We start from the raw sequence: 17072 nt of genomic DNA on the forward strand, positions 1-17072 counted from the left end.
CACCTTTCCGACCCATAACAGTACCGGGCAGCCCCGTCCCGCCGTACAGGGCGGCCCCGGGACTTGGTGATGCGTATGAGCGGGCCTTCTTCATCCATGTTGCCCGCCCCTCAACTCCTGGGATGTTTGGTTTTTAAAATGCTTTTTCTTTTAAAAAAGGGGAGCAAATGGCCACGTGCACATGTATTTACGGGAGCAATCCGGGAGAGAGGAAGTGTGCGGCCACAAGGCGGGGGACAGCGGGCGGGCCGGTGACTTGCCCACCGCTGGAGCCTCCTACGGCCCGATCAGTCTTTTCCTTTAGCACTCAGCTCCATTTACTCGCTTTCCACTTTTTTCGTACTGTATCACGTGTGGAAGGCTGGAAATTGGTTATCGGAAAAGTGACTATAACAGCAGAACACTGGAAGAAGTACAAGAGGGAGAAAGAAAAAGGGTTTGGAGTAGTTACCACTTTTTTCTGAATAAGCAGAAGACGTGGCTTTCAACTTCTGGGCGTGTGAAGCGTGACCCAAGGGAAGTCACTTGACTTACTCTCTAAGGGAACAGTGCCGATCCCTGTTTTTTTCAGGGCAAAGTTTGTATTATTATTATTATTGAATTTCATAAAAACGCAAATCTGTCCATAGATCTGATTTTGTATCAGTTGTTCATTTCAAAGGCATGATATTAAAATGTGGTTCAATGTTAAGTCAGTGGGGGGATATACAGGTACTGGAGGAGGGTACACATGTTAGAAGTTTCTGGAGTAATTTCTCAACCTAGTTCCTCCCTCTAGTAGATAAGCTCAGGCTAAGGTGCTGTGGCCCAAGGTAGAAGTTAGAACACGTGGAGAAGCTGACAGAAAGCATGTCTTTAAAATCTCCCTCAGTATAATTTCCTTTAACCAGGCTTCGGCTAAGAGGGGAGCCTTGGACAGTTAAGGATGATACTTGTAAACAGAGGCCTAGAGGGCGCGCAGGGATAGCCTGTCCCGATGGATTAGCAGCGCATCTAGAAGACAGAGAAACCAGAGGAACAGACAGGAGACATAATGTTCCCATCAGGTAAAATGAAATTCTGGCATTTTGAATTTTGAATATCATAGAACCCAATAAATCTTTCTTATGCCATTAGAAAATCACCCGACCTTAGTGAGGAATAAGGAGTGCTTACAAGCAAGTCCATGTTTTCCTTATTGCGCAGGCCAAAACAGCTGTAGGCGACCTGAGTATTGTGGAAGCCGAAAAGAAGTTTTCTTATAAAACATGGTATGGTTAGTTTTAGCCTAAATTTCATTTTGTAGGCTTTGCTGCTGATTATTAACAATAACCACAGAAACTTCAGAAACCTGTGTGGAGTATCAGTTCTGAGCATCTCGGCTTCCTGAAAGAATTATTTGCAAAATACTTCTCTACATAACACAAGTGCATTTTTCTGCTATATGGAAACATTTCATACTGACCATTTAAAGACCATGACTTTGTTTGCTTGTGCTTAAGATGAGGCCCATAATCCTAACAATAGACTAGACACATGGGTTGTCTGTCTGTGAAAGGTTTTGCTGATCCAGCCAGTGAGTGAATCACTAGGGCAGTAGGCAATGGGTTGCTTCATCTAAAGAGCAGTATCGGGGCGCCTGGGGGGTCAGTGGGTTAAAGCCTCTGCCTTCAGCTCAGGTCATGATCTCAGGGTCCTGGGATCAAGCCCTGCATTGGGCTCTCTGCTCAGCAGGGAGCCTGCTCCCTCCTCTCTCTCTCTGCCTGCCTCTCTGCCTGCTTATGATCTCGCTCTGTCAAATAAATAAATAAAATTAAAAAAAAAAATAAAGAGCAGTATCAAACCATTACGGGAAAAATTTTTTAAGTGGAAGCTAAACACAGTCCTCTTTTGCAAGATTTTAAATTACAGTACCTGTTTTGTCAGACAGTTCCTGGCGAGCACAGCTCTGTTTTAGGGGATAGATGTTGAGAAGTACTAACTACAGAAGGACTATATTAAGCCTGTACACGTAGCTGGTTTTAGGAACTGAAGTCTGATTAAACGCACATTTCCTTATTGTATGCAAAAGAATATACTGATGGTCTAGTCATAGAGTTGTTGTACATAAGATTCAGTCCCCCCGGATTACAGTTTATTAAACTAAAAAGGCAACAAAGTCAAAAGAATGTTTTAGTTTTGTCATAGGTGTTATCATGAGCTGATACCTTCTTATTTGTTTTCCCCAACTAGTACTTAAACTCCATGAGAGTCGGAGCTTTATCTGATACCTGTAATGGTGCTTGGCACACTGCTGAGGAGATAGTTGCTTAAACAAGACTTAATTACATCCTGACATTCACAAATGGATCTAGTGGGTTAAGCACTTAGATCCGTCTTTTCTCTCCTTAACTTTATTATTCATCTGCCCTGAGAAGTGAATCTTCTTCTAGCAGCCTTGAACTTACTAGAAATGCTTACTGTGTCCATCAGTGATTTGGAACTGTTTTATCTCATGGACTCCTTTTTCCTAAATTAAGTTGTTATTAAGAGAAGCCCCTTCATCTTATGGACCTTTTTCATCCTAAATTAAATTAGCTAATATTAGTAAACATTATAGGAAGCCCTTTGAAAACTTATTATAGGGGGCCTCAGTCATTGGGCGTCTGCCTTTGGCTCAGGTCGTGATCCCAGAGTCTGGGGTGGAGCCCTGCATGGGGCTCCCTGCTCTGTGGGGGTCTGCATCTCCCTCTGCCTCTCCTGCTCTTCTCTCTCTGTCAAATAAATAAAATAAAATGTTTTTTAAAAACTTACTGTAATATTCTTTAGAGATACTAAGTTTTTATTATTTCTGTTTCCTTGTGTTGAGCTAACCAGTTTTTAAGAGTACCTCACTCACAGAAACCCGGCCGGCTTGCCTCTGCCAGGGATTCAGTGTCAGGTCTTTCTGTCTCCCTCTCAGCCTTGTATCCTACTGTGTTGCTCTCCTGTGGCCTTCAAGCTTCTGGATCCTTTCTAGCTTTCTGTGGGATGCTTTCTCTGAGCTTTCACACGGAGCTGCTGGTGCACCTTCCTTCCTACCCTGTGCCACACTTGGAAACAACTGCACGTGTAGCATTTCCTTGCTGCTCAGTTACGTCGCAGGACACGTAAAGGCAACTACTCTTCCGCTCCTTTCCTTTTCCTTTTCCTATTTCTTTTCCTTTTCCTTTCCTTTCTTTTCTGTTCCCCGTAGTGCTAGGATATACTCGGGATGAGTGTACTAGTCCCTTGGCTGATATTTAGGATTTTAAAAGTTTTTAAAATAAGCATTTGCAAAAGGGTCACCCTCTTTGCTGCGTACCCCCATTCTCTTTGTCTGTCTGTGAGGGTCCCGGTCTTCCGTAACTCTTCCTTGTGATCGCTCATTCTTAGAGTAGTTAGAACTTTCCCACCAGTGATGTTTCTGTAACATAAATGACTTCTATTTATAATTTATTTCAATCTAAAATATCTAAATCAGAGGCTCCTGGGTGCCGTAGTGGGTTAAAACCTCTGCCTTCGGCTCCAGTCATGGTCTCAGGGTCCTGGGATCGAGCCCCGCATCGGTCTCTCTCCTCAGCAGGGAGCCTGTTTCCCCCTCTCTCTCTGCCCGTCTCTCTGCCTGCTTGTGATCTCTATTTGTCCAATAAACAAATAAAATCTTAAAAAAAGTAAAATATCTAAATCATTTTGGCAATGGTGTCCTTAATATGTAGCATTGTAAAAAGTTAGGCACGCATACATTCACTTTTTGACCCAAGAATTTTACTCAATTATTTGCCTAAGAAAATTGAAAACCTGTATTCACAGAAAGGTGTTCATAGTAGCTTTATTCTTAATAGCCCCGAGCTGGAAAACATAAACATCCCAAGTGATCAACAGTGGTAGAAGAGAAAAACATCGTTTGTCATTATTCGTGCCACAGAACGCAACTAGCAGCAGGCAGGAGCAGAGCACTGGAGCGCACAGCAACGTGCGTGGGCCTCAGTGGTGCCGTGTCAGACACATAAAGCAGGGCTCAAGAGTCTATCGCGTATGAGTCCATTCCGATAAAATCCGAAACATGAAAACAAGGCTGAAGTGTGGTGCGAGCAAGTCAGAGGCAGTGGTTGCCTTGGGGGCAGGGATTGATGGAGAAGGATCACGGGAGAGATTTTATAAAGAGATTAAGTGTTCTGTGTCCTTTATTATTCGTATTACTGAGATGTTTCTTATTAAAATTATTTCTTTTAAAAATTATTTTTTATCTTTGAGAAATAGTAATTGTATACATGTAAGGGTCCATTTAGTGTGCAACTTGGTGGCCTAGGTGTGCGCTTGATTACTGTGGTCGGGGTAACAAGCACCTGCGTCGTCTCACACGCGTGTCAGGTGTATGGGTGTCGTGCGGGTGTCGTGGGGACCCTCCGGAGCCAGCTCAGCAGGTTTCAAGTACACGCTGTGCTGTCTTTGCCCACAGGAGTCATGCTGTATATCAGGTCCGAGAACGTCTTCGTCTTACGACTTAAAGTTTGTGACCTTTTCTCCCCAATATATATATTTATTATTCCACAGTTACTCATGTGGAAGTTAATCACATATGTCATTGTCTGGTATTGTCACTCAACCACTGAACACCCTTGCAGCCTTTGAGTGCTTTGCTTTCTGAAACTCACACAGGGGAGATGGTTCCAGAAATGTCTGGACACACAGAAAAGCTGCTCTGAAAATGAACACTGGAGGGATCAGTGCTATCCCGAGTCCCTCACTGCTTTCTTTCTTTCCATTTTAATTTTTTTTTTAAAGATTTTATTTATTTATTTGACAGAGAGAGATCACAAGTAGGCAGAGAGGCAGGCAGAGAGAGAGAGAGGAGGAAGCAGGCTCTCCGCGGAGCAGAGAGCCCGATGCAGGGCTCGATCCCAGGACCCTGGGATCATGACCTGAGCCGAAGGCAGAGGCTTTAACCCACTGAGCCACCCAGGCGCCCCTCCATTTTAATTTTTGTTCAGACATTATCTCTGCATACAAGTAAAGAGAATTGCATGTTGACCACCATGTACCTGTCCCCCAGGCTCCGTGATCAATTTGCTAATCCTGGTGCAGCTGCACTCCCCTCCCCGCCTCTTTTTTTTTTTTTTTAATAGCTTTCTGGTATAGTTTAAAGCAAATCTTAGTCATCATGTAATTTCAGCCATAAAGACTTCAGTATAGATTTCTAATAGGAAATGACATTTAAAAAAAAAACCTTCAATTATGTGCTATAATAATCACACTTAACGATATCTTAATACTTGGGCCAATTCAGTCTTCCTCAACTCTCTGAAAAGATTCTTTTTACAGTTGTTTTGTTCGAGTAAGGATCCTTAAAAGGGTGCAGGTGGCATTGGATTGGTATGTCTCTATGTCTGTTTTCATCTCTAACGTCCTTTCTCTCTCTCTTTTTTTAATTTAATTTAATTTTTTTTTTTTAGTGTTCCAAAATTCATTGTTTATGCATCACACCCAGCATCTCATTTCTATTTAATGGTGATCTTCTTTAAAAATTTTAATTCCAGTATACATTAGCATAGAGTAGCAAATTAGCATACGGCGTTCTGTTAGTTTCGGGTGAGTAATGCGGTGATCCCGCAGTTCTGTACGTGCCCTTGTGCCCATCACAGTAAGTGTCTCTTTAACCCCCGTCATCTGTTTCACCCACCCCCCACCCACCTCTCCTCTGGTAACCATCAGTTTGTTCTGTGTGTAACAGTCTCTCTTTTTCTTTCTTTGCTTTGTTTTTTAAATTCCACATTTGAGTGAAATCATACGGTATTTGTCTTTTTCTGACTGACCTATTTTCACTTAGCACTGTACCCTCTAGATCCATCCTTATTGGTACAAATGGTAAGATTTCATTCTTCTCTATGACTGAGTGATATTACACACACATGCACATGCGTGCGCACACACACGCACACCTCCTATGTCTATTCATCCATTCATGGCCATTGGGGCTGCTTCCATGGTTTGGCTATTGTAAATAATGCTGCAGCAAATATAATAATGCATATCGCTTTTCAAATTAGTGTTTTCATAACCTTTAGGTAAATACTCGGTAATAGAATTACTGGATCATATGGTGATTCTATTTTTAAGTTTTTGAGAAACCTCCATACTGTTTTCCACAGTGGCTGCACCAGTCTGCATTCCCACCAGAGAGGTTTGTGACCTGTGACCTCCTGCTCCCTGTTTCCCATAGCCCAGCCCCTATTACCTGCCCGTCTCATCTGTACTCCCGTGAGTCGGGGTTTTTAGAGTCTGCGTGTGAGCTAGGACAATGTTCGTCTTTCTGTGTCTGATTTACTTAGCGTAATACCGTCTAGGTTCATTCGTGTTACCACTTAGAACAGGATTTCCTCCCTTTTTAGGGCTGAGTAATATTCTACTGCTATATATAGCAGTAGAATATATATAGCAGTAGAATAATATGTAATATATATTATATGATGTATATATAATATTATACACACACATACACACGTGTGTGTGTGACATTTCCTTTATACAGTCATCTGCTGACAGACGTGTTGGTTATCTCCATGTCGTCTGTTGTGAGACACGCTACAGTGAACGTAGGTCCCGATACCTGCTGAGAGAGCGATTCCGTCTCCCTCAAATACAAACCCAGAAAAGGGGTTGCTGGACATTGGATAGTTCTGGTCTTAATGTTTTGAGAAACCGCCGTAGTATTTTCCGAGGTAGCAGCGTCAGTTCGTATTCCCACCCTTAGTGCCCAGGGACTCCCTTTTCTCCACACCCGCCCTGACACTTGTGACCTCCACCTGTTGGGCGGTAGCCATCCTAGCGGGTGTGGGGCGCTACCTCATTGGGATTTCGCCCTGATTTCCTGGTGGTCGGTGATCGTCAGCCCCTCTTCCCGTACCTGTTGGCCGTCTGTATGTCTTCTTTGGAAAATGCATGTTCAGCTCCTCTGCCCATTTTTTAACTGAGCTATTTGGGATTGTTTTGCTATCCAGTGGTATGCGTGGGATGTTTTATGTCTTAGATGTTGCTTCCTTTTCAGATACATGATTTGCAGGTGTTTTCCCGTTCCGTCGCCTGCCGTTCGTTTGGTGACAGTTTCCTTTGCCGTGCAGAAGCCTTGTAGTTTGATGTAGCCCCGCTTGTTCGTTTTTGCCTTTGTTTCCTGGGCTTTTGATATCATATCCAAGAAATCATTGCCAAGACCAGTGTCAAAAAACTGTGTTTTCCTTATGATTTCCTCTAGGAGTTTTACACTTTCAGGGCTTAAATGTCAGTCTTTAATTCACGTGGGTTGGTTTTTGTATGGAAAGATAAGGGTCAGTTTCATTCTTCTGGATGTCCAGTTTTTCTAGCACCATTTTCGAAGACACTGTCCTTCCCACATCGCATGTGCTTGATGCCTTTCTTAAAGGTCAGCGGGCCGCGTACCCACAGGTGTGCTTCTCCGTTCTCTGTTCTACTCCATTCATCTGTATGTCTCTCTTTTTTTTTTTTTTAAGATTTTATTTATTTATTTGTCATAGAGAGAGAAGCGAGAGCAAGCACAGGCAGACAGAGTGGCAGGCAGAGGCAGAGGGAGAAGCAGGCTCCCTGCCAAGCAAGGAGCCCGACGTGGGACTCGATCCCAGGACGCTGGGATCATGACCTGAGCTGAAGGCAGCCGCTTAACCCACTGAGCCACCCAGGCGTCCCTGTATGTCTCTTTTTATGCCAGGCCTATATTATTTTGATTACTAGAGGCTTATAATGATATAGTTTGAAATCAGGAGGTGTGACGTTTTTAGCTTTGTTCTTCTTTCCTCAAGATTGCTTTGGGGGCGCCTGGGTGGCTCAGTGGGTTAAAGCCTCTGCCTTCGGCTCAGGTCATGATCCCAGGGTCCTGGGATCGAGCCCCGCATCGGGCCCCCTGCTCAGCAGGGAGCCTGCTTCCCTCTCTGTGCCTGCCTCTCTGTCTACTTGTGATCTCTGTCTGTAAACGAACAAACAAACAAACAAACAACAAAAAAAGATTGCTTTGGATTTTCAGGGTCTTTTCGGTTCCATACAAATTCTAGGGTGGTATTTTTCTCTTTGAAAAAAAAAATTGGAATTTTGATAGGGATTTCATTGAATAAATAGATCACTTTGGATACTATTGACATTTTAACTATATTAATTCTTCCAATCCCTGAACATGGAATTTCCTGCCATTTATTTTGTGTCTTCCTCTGTTTCATTTTCTAATATTTTATAAGTTTCAGTCTACATATCTTACATCTCCTTGGTTAAATTTATTCCTAAATATTTTTTTTTTCTTTTTTGATGCTGTTATAAATAGCTTGTTGTTAGTGCATGGGAACGCAACTGATTTTTGTATGTTGATTTGATATGTATTAATAAGTATATATGTTGTAAGGATCCATGTTCTTGTCAGTGTAATGAATTGTACATTTCAGTATTTCTTAAACTTACCTAAAAATCTAAAAAGAAAAAAAAATGGACACCTTAGGTTAGCTGTTTTCAGTGGTACGGCTTAGCATTTCTGAAACCTCTCTGTATATTCTGGGCCTGAGAAACGGCATAAATATATTAAGTCTGTCGTCAGTAACATTTCTCACTGTTGCATGAGGGATTACAAATATGGAAATGGGGAGCATTACAGTGCACACTGAATTATTTAGCTGGAACTGGAGGCATTTGTATGAATTCATCCTTTTTTTTTTTTTTTTTTAAGATTTTATTTATTTATTTGACAGACAGAAATCACAAGTAGATGGAGAGGCAGGCAGAGAGAGAGAGAGGGAAGCAGGCTCCCTGCTGAGCAGAGAGCCCGATGTGGGACTCGATCCCAGGACCCTGAGATCATGACCTGAGCCGAAGGCAGCGGCTTAACCCACTGAGCCACCCAGGCACCCTGAATTCATCCTTTTTAATATCCCTATACATATATCCAGGTAGATAAATACAGAATGCACATTTGCATATATGTATAAATAGTTATATGAGTCGCTCTCATCTGTACATTATCCGTGAGAGTCCGAGCGGCATTGACAGCAGTGGCACATGTAACTCCGGTACTTACGCTTTAGGTACCCCTCTCATTGAAAGGAACTTGTATTTCTTTGAGAAACAGAAATGGCTGATACCAGGTCTGGCAAGATATGTGATGAGAAAGTCAGAAAGTGTTGAAAGAATCATGAAGGCTGTCGGGCGGATACAGGAGCCAGCTTGAGGGGATTCCTGTTGGTCAAATCTGGGGTAACTGGAGAATCAAAATGCGTATGTGATCATGTTACTGGATGGTAGCCTATTGACTAAAATAAGAGTCTGTGAGTCCAGACTCGTCTACAGGAATGAATGAGGAGAACAGAAAGCTCTTCCTCTTCCTCCCGGGAGAATGCCGCGTGCCAAATACAGGAGCGGTGACAGAGTTCTGGCCCTAGCACTTCCCTGTACCGTTGCCAAAAATGCAAAACCTGATTCTAATCGTGAAGAAACATCAGGTGAATCCTAACTGACCCACAGTGTACGGAACATCAAGTTCAAGAAACACAAGGGAAAGACTGTGGACTTGTTCTACATGAAAGGTCACCAAATGAGCCCGAGAGCCGACTGCCGTATGGACCTGCGGCTTGACCCTCGCCCAGCGGGATGGATAGTGCAAGGGTATTACTGGGACGGTGCATGGCATTTAAATGCGGAGTTTTAATTAGCAAATTGTGCTGTGGCAAATGTATGGTAACTATGTGACTCTATTTCTTGGGATATATCAGAATATTCTTTTTCTTAGGAAATATGCAGTGAAGTTGTGGGGTAAAGGAGCATACCAACCTGTTCTCACATATTCAGAAACTATATATATATGACTATGGTGTTGTGCGTGTAGATAGGATAATAGATAACAGGTAAATAAGGGGGGAGGGTTCACTGAGAAGGAGAAACAGAGAGAACAATGTCAGTATAGACTTTCGTAGTCTTGCAGGTTTTTGTAAGTTTGATAAAAATAAGTCATAAAAAGATAAATTAAAAAAGAAATAGGAAAAATTTAAATAATGAGAAGATATTATTTAATTATTGAGGAGTATGCGAAAAACTGCAAGTTGCTGTTCACACTCCCCAGTATCTTGTCTCATCATGGTTTCTAGTGAGCTGTCCTAGCCCGTGAGGACAGGCCAGTGATCCCTCAGGGAACCACGGGCTCTCGGGCCAGCGGGGATCACAGACCTCACACCGTCCAAGCTCTCAGCTCATTCTTGAACTGCCTCTGGCCTCTCCTGGTGACGTGGTTTTCCCGTCTGTGTTGGAACACCTCATCACGTTAGCAGGTCTGGGAGCATTTGTTCTCTTGGCTAAACCAGCTGTCGCCAAGGGTTAATACCGCTCATTCCGTACCGTCACATCTCATAGAACATTATCTGCCTCCGGGTGACGGCGGGGCTCTTCCCCTCGTTCCCTAACTGTTCCAGGTGCTCTCGGGCACCACAACAAGCTCACAGGGCGGGTTCAGCCCCTGCTCAAGTTCCAGGGGAAGCACAGTGAAGTCTACCGGACAGAGCTCGACGGAGGTCCCAGTTTCGGGATTAGGTCGCTGCAGCCCTTTCAGTGAAGTCACATCTTTGCAAACCGTGTTTTCAGAAGTTGCTCTAACGGGAAGCAGCTCCTCGTGAAAGCCAGTGTGGAGCAGAAAATGAGGGGCAGCAGCCAGCGGGGTTCTAAGGTTTGCGGAGTCATGCTCTGCCCAGCTCTTTCCACCTGCAAATTGCAACTTCTTGGATTATGAAGTCTCAGTGATAGTCACCACATGCTTTGGATGAGTTCTTACATAGGATAAGGTCCGTGAAAGGACTGTGGAATTGTTCTACATGAAAGGACACCAAATGGGAAATAGAGTCACATACTTACAAAAGAAGTTAAAATGCTGCGCAAATACCGGTTCTGAGCAACTTCATGAATACACTCTGGTGATTTTCTGTTCAGTGAAGCTGTAGTCTTGAAAGTTTATTTCACGGAATTGACCTGATCCCTTAGTAAGCGTCCTTCACCACATTGTTTCCAAAGAGGGCCTTGGAAAGGTGGGATTTGATGTTCGTCTCCATGTGTCCTCTGCCTTTCCTTATGGACTTCTTTCTGGTCGGAGGCCAACAACCCAACAGTCATTATGCTTAACACTTCCCATTTGCATATTACTTTAAGTTTTACAGTATAGTATGGTTTGAATGATTCACCATGTCGATAGGGCTTTAATATTTGAGACCTAATAGTACATCAATATGTAACAGCAACCATTAGAAGACATTTTGCTCTTATATGCAGTTGTCATTGGTAATCAGAGGGAGCAGGGTGTCCTAACCCATCTATTAGAATTGAAGCTTAATGACAAAATGAAAATCCTGGGTCGAAGATTTTCATAGACAGTGAGTGCTGAAAGGTATTTTAAAGGCAGTGCGCTTTAGCCTCCTTGTTCTACAAATGAAAAAGGGAAGGCTCAGAGACACAGCAGAAGGAAACCCCAGAGTGCACTGCCCATATTGAGGCATACTTTCTTGGTCTCACTTCTATGACAACCCAGTCCTTCCAGAAGAGACGGAGAACAGCGGTTCTTCCCTCTCAGCGCTGCACACGGGTCCCATGAACGGGTGAACTCTCAGAATTATGTTATCAGAGGAAAGAGTCTGCCTGTGCATCATTTTTATCGGGACTCCTCTGTGGGGTGACTAGGAGCTCACCTGTGGCCAGCTAAAGTGCCCCTCCCCAGAAGAAAAAGCAAGTGTTCGAGATTTATTGGTTCACGAACAGTCTATATGTAGGGATAGGTTTTTAGGCATCATGGTTTTTGTGTGTCTGGATCTAGGCTTTCAGACTCTGTCATTATGACTTAGTCTCTTTATTTCTCTTATGCTAGCTTTTCTTTGGGTTAGCCTCAGTCTCAGATAAGCTCTTTCCCAGGACTTTGGGGGAAAAAAATATACAAAACAAATGGCTCTAATTAGTGGTGAGGGAGAGAGAGGGCATGTTAGAGTAGAATCTTTTCTCTCGAGTTCTTTAAAACCGGCAGTCATCGAGTAGGATCTTGTTTACAGATGACGAAGGAACAGCGTGAGCTTGTGCGGCCCCACACAGTGCTGGTGTACTTGGGAGGCGTTGGCACTTCAGAGCGTTCGTAACGTTTTTCATGCAGACTTTCACTCCTGCAGGGGTGTCGGCCCCAGAGTGGGTCTCGGGGGATGTCTGCAGCTGGAGGGTCACTGAGATGGTATGACTGACTGCTAACCAGACAGACTGGTAGCAAAAAGAGTCACAGAACTTGGTCAGGAGGCCAGTGGTTTACCATGGCTGTGTGTGCAACACACCAAGTAGGACACACAGGTTCAAGGGGCCGGGGGAAGCCGACCCCAGGTACAGGAGGTAAGGCCGGTGGGGAGCAGAGCACACGCACAGCAGAGAAGCTGGTTTTGGAGCAGACACAAGGAGACAACAGCAGGGGAGTGTCCGGTCTCTCTCGCCACTGGTGCTGAGGCACAAGAGTGCTTGCTGGGGGTCTGTTGTGATGCCGTAGGGCCATGTTCATTAGTTACTTCTGTTGTTCTCTCTGCTTGGGAAGCTCTTTCTCCCGATTTCTGCAGGTGTCCCGTCTTCACTCCTTCTCGGGGGGAGCCTTCAGGGTGGAATTCTGTCAGTTTCTGAGCGTGCCTGTTCCAGAAATGCATTCTGAGACGGGGGTACTGCAGCTGTGTTGGAGCACCCACGGGGGCTTGCTTCTGAGACAGACCTGAGCTACAGCTCCATTGCTCACCCGATGTCCACTGCCCTGGGGGGGACCCATAATTGGGTCTCTAAAAAGTAGTTATTCCTTTTGGCATACATGACACCTTGAGACAAGTGATCTGTCATACTTCATGTTCTGGGGCCTGTGTGGACTCGAGCCTGCTTTAGGTGGGAAGCAGAGACATGGGGTGAGTAATCAGCTGTTCCTGATAAGGAAGGTGGGGGAGGGTAGGCTGATTCCGGGGCAAAAGGTATGAGGCTCCAGTGGAGTCTGTTCAGATGTCCGGTGCCACGGAAGCCTTCCGAGGGCGTAACTCACTCCCTCCACTGTTAGCCGTTAGCATTCCCCGCTCCCTTTCTGCGCAGCACCGCCACCACCTGTCACTCTGTAATAGTCACTAGTTTATTTTCTTCCACCTCGAGTGTAAGTTCCTTGACTGGATCTCTATTGTGGTAACTCCCTAGCATCTCTTTGTCGAGAAGAGTGAAGAGTGCCGATGTGTAGTCGATTGTCAGGATCGCCAGCCCTGTTTGTGGGGCGATTGATTGATTGATTATTCATCGACACTTTCACGTATGTTCTCACATTCAGTCGTTCTGCAGACACCCACGGAGAGCGGTGGTCAAGAATAATGCCAAGTGTTTGCAACGACGTGGATGGAGCTAGAGCGTGTAACGCTGCACAAAATAAGTCCGAGAAAGACAGATACCACATGATCTCCCTCTTGGCCGAACTTAAGAAACAAACAAATGGAAAGACAAAGGGGTGGGGGAAAGAGAGAAGAGAAACACAGCGAGAAACAGACTCTTGAGTCCACAGAACACACCGGGGGTCCGGGAGGGGAGGGGGCGGCGTGGGGGTGAAGGAGATGGCGAGCCGCGACGGGCCCGGGCGGTGCACGGACGTGGTGAAACACTGCGTTGTACGCCCGACACGAATACAGCACCGGCGCTGACGGCGCTGGGGTTTTGAGAAAAGAAGAACTGCGAGGAAAAAGCCTTTAGGAGCAGGAGATACCTGCGTGGTCATAAAGAAGAGAAAGGTGGCTTGAGCCCGTGTTGCGCAGACGGCGAGCACCGTGTGTAGAATGTGGGAGGCCGCCCTGCGACGGGTCTGTTCTTCCCAGTTCAGTGGGAAGCCTCAGGACTATTTCAAGCCAGGGAATAATGAATTTTATTTGGTTTATAAAATTTGCCGTGGCTATTGTTTGGAATATAGGCTTAGAGGGGACACTTCGTGGAAGGCAGTTTCTCGTACCTTTACAGAGAACACCGGGCGAGCTTGTGCTGAAGTAGCCATGATTTAGCCTTCACCTTCCCCAGCCCCCATCCACCTGCTGCTGTCCCTGCTCCCGCTCCGAAGCCCGGAGCTTTGGACTTGCAGTGAAGCGGTCGGTACTGCTGTGACGGTGACTGTGAGAGCGGCCGCCTGCTGTCCAGGGAGGAGCGGAGGCCCGGCTAGCGCGGTGCCCCGCTGGTGCAGATGAATGGAGAGGAATAAATTCTGCTTCCCCCAGTGCAGTGCGTATCAGCTCACTTGCTAGCATCGTACAGTGTTTCCTTCCGTTAGCAAACTTTTGTACTACTTTTACTGATTATATAGAAAACTTCAGAAATAAAGAGGTAATTTGTAAAATTTGATATTTTAATATAAGTAAGTATACATGGAATCTGTAATCCTAAGTCCTAGCAATTTTAATTTTCAATCTATTTATAGTAGATTATAATAATTAAATAATGCTCTTTAAAAGCATAGTGTGGAAAAGCATAAATGTATATAAAGTTATATACATTAATAATAAACTAAGGGGTTATATGTCTTATTTATATATGTTAATTATAAACTAAGGGGTTTTTAGTTTATTATATTTAGTTATGTCCTTTCTTTTTTTTTTTTTTTAATTAAAAGTACCAAGACACGAATATGCAGGGAGTTGTGTATGAACTCAACAGCTACATAGAGCAGCGGTTGGATACAGGAGGAGACAACCAGCTACTCCTCTATGAACTGAGTAGCATCATTAAAATAGGTAAGAAATGTTTTGTGTTCCTCCAGTAGAAAATTTGAGCCGAAGTTTCTTTTATTCCATTGCAGAAAATGGAAAAAGTAATGCACTTTACTATAAGGCAAATGCAAGTCATTTATTTACTTCTATTTTGGGGCTAAATTTGAAATGAAAATATTTTTGTGTGAAACTACCAAAATGAGTCCAACCTAAAAGTTCCTCAGTTATCTAATCCCAAAAAAGTATCTGTCAGATATATACATGGAATGTACTGTGCTCTCTAAATAAAACCTGGTTTTCTTTGGACAGTATAATTTTATTGAATTAATCACATCTTTATGAAGGAAGTTGTTAATTTTTAAGGAACAAAAACCATTTTAAATCTATTTGGGAGATGACAGGCTTATATACTGTTATCACCGTTTTACTGATGAGGAAGCTGTGTCAAAGACAGACGGGCCAAATATTTTAGGCCACATGAGTACGAAAGTGTGATGCAGGAGTTAGGGTTAGTATCTGTTCTCTGCTGGGATAATTGCCTTCCGATGGCCCCGAAGCAGTGTTAGGAACGTGTCTCGTCAGTGATGACATGTGGATGTGTATATATACACACCATCCTTTTGGGTCGATGCTATTATCAATCCTTCATTATTATGAATATCTCATCCGGTATTTTTTTGTACTTTAAAAATTAAATATAGTTCTTAAAAATATTTCCAATAGTTGTGATATTTAAAGTTTCCCAGAGACACTGTCGCATAGAACATTGGCTGCTGTGTGCATCTGAGGATGTCACGTCCTAAAGTCTCCAACAGCTGATGAATGATGAACAAAAATGCTCTAATTACGGGATTGAGTCAAGCCACGAGTTAGCTCGCTCGGCGACTGCATGCCCATTGCTTGTGTTAACATAAGTCCTGTCACAGAGACTCCTTTCTGAGGTCTCGCCTTAGAGAGTTCATATGTGCTCTGTTCTTCCATTGAGATTAGTTTCTTCCCTTTTTATTACTTTGGCAGCCACAAAAGCTGATGGATTTGCACTGTATTTCCTTGGAGAGTGCAATAATGTAAGTATCTAAATTTAGATTTTGGTGCTCTAGATAAGAAAATGTCGTAAGCTTTTTTAAACAGATGCACTGTGTTATAGACAACAGAGACGGGGGAATTGGGTTCTTCAGACTTATTTTTTGTTCCCTTTCCATGTACAGTTCTTGCCAGCTGAAAGTTTACCAGCATAGCATAAGATCTTTGGGCTTAAAATCTTATACTTTATTTACTGCTTTAGTTTTGGTTTATGGTATCCTGTCTTAGGATTGGCATTTCCAGAGTGACTGGTGCAGAAGCTGTTTCAGCGCTGTGGGCTCTGCCCTTGCACCGTACATTCTGCAGTAGAGGAAAATGAGAACAAAAGTTCAGCGTTTTTAATGTGATTTCCCAGATTTCTTTAAGGAAACCCCAGCAGTGCGGGGACAGAGTTACTAAGTGGGGGTCCCCGAGCTGTGGTGGCTGTAGTTGACACTGCCCATGGCACGGGGCTTTTCGGGCCCTCCAGTCTTCTGTGCAACAGGCTGGGCGCTGTGTTTCTGGCTTAACTTCCTCGAAGCACAGGCCACCATCAAATGCAGCGTGTACAAAGCACTTTTAAAAAGTACTTCAAGATATTCAGCTACTGGCATTTGATTTTTGTTTTGATATTAAAACCATATATGTAACATTTCAGAACGTTCTGTACCAATAAGAATTATGTTCATAGTCAAAATATATAGAAATCATTTATAAATATATTTGGAAAATTTTTGCTGTGCATTATGTGTTAGGCATCGTTACTTGAGATTTGGAATGTATTTTTGCAATGTAATACTTGTATTCATGAGTAATCAAAATGTGTGCTATTTATATTATATAAAATGTTAATAGGAAGAGAGACGCAAGTGTTCTGGGATGTTTGATAGCACTCCTGAATAATACAGCAGTGAAAGGACGAACAGTAGTTGCACAAAAATATTTCTTGGCTGATTTACTGAACCCATAATGGATGCTCTTCGTTTCTGCAACCTTTCTCTCCCTCCACATAGTAAAAATTTATGTTCCAGCATTAAAAGCTCCTTAGGACCAGGACCTTTCCTTACTCATATTCACACTCACCAGCATCTCTCCTCGTGTCTTCCATGTACAGAACAAGACTATTTGTTAAATTGAATTCTTCAGGTATCGCTACTGCTTCTCAACACTTCAAATGATACTTCAGGCTAATGGCTACGCCACTAAAATAACCAGTGGGTCTCGTTCTTTCCCGTTCATTCTAAAACCTTATTTCCAAAATTTTACCTCTTTGAT

The 17072-nt window shown here is 43.6% G+C and overlaps 1 protein-coding gene across 5 annotated transcripts in view; it reads left to right on the top strand.

Annotated features, from left to right (window-relative positions):
* PDE10A (phosphodiesterase 10A) overlaps positions 1-17072 on the top strand; it is a 551217-nt gene that overhangs the window by 445592 nt on the left and 88553 nt on the right. For all 5 annotated transcript variants that reach the window (XM_082732176.1, XM_082732174.1, XM_082732173.1 and 2 more), the window contains 2 exons: positions 14639-14759; positions 15753-15802. In XM_082732176.1, coding sequence (XP_082588302.1) covers positions 14639-14759; positions 15753-15802 — 171 coding nt within the window. The remainder of the gene's footprint in view (positions 1-14638; positions 14760-15752; positions 15803-17072) is intronic.

This window comes from Mustela nivalis (assembly GCF_964662115.1).
Source record: "Mustela nivalis genome assembly, chromosome: 5".
Taxonomy (NCBI): Eukaryota; Metazoa; Chordata; class Mammalia; order Carnivora; family Mustelidae; genus Mustela; species Mustela nivalis.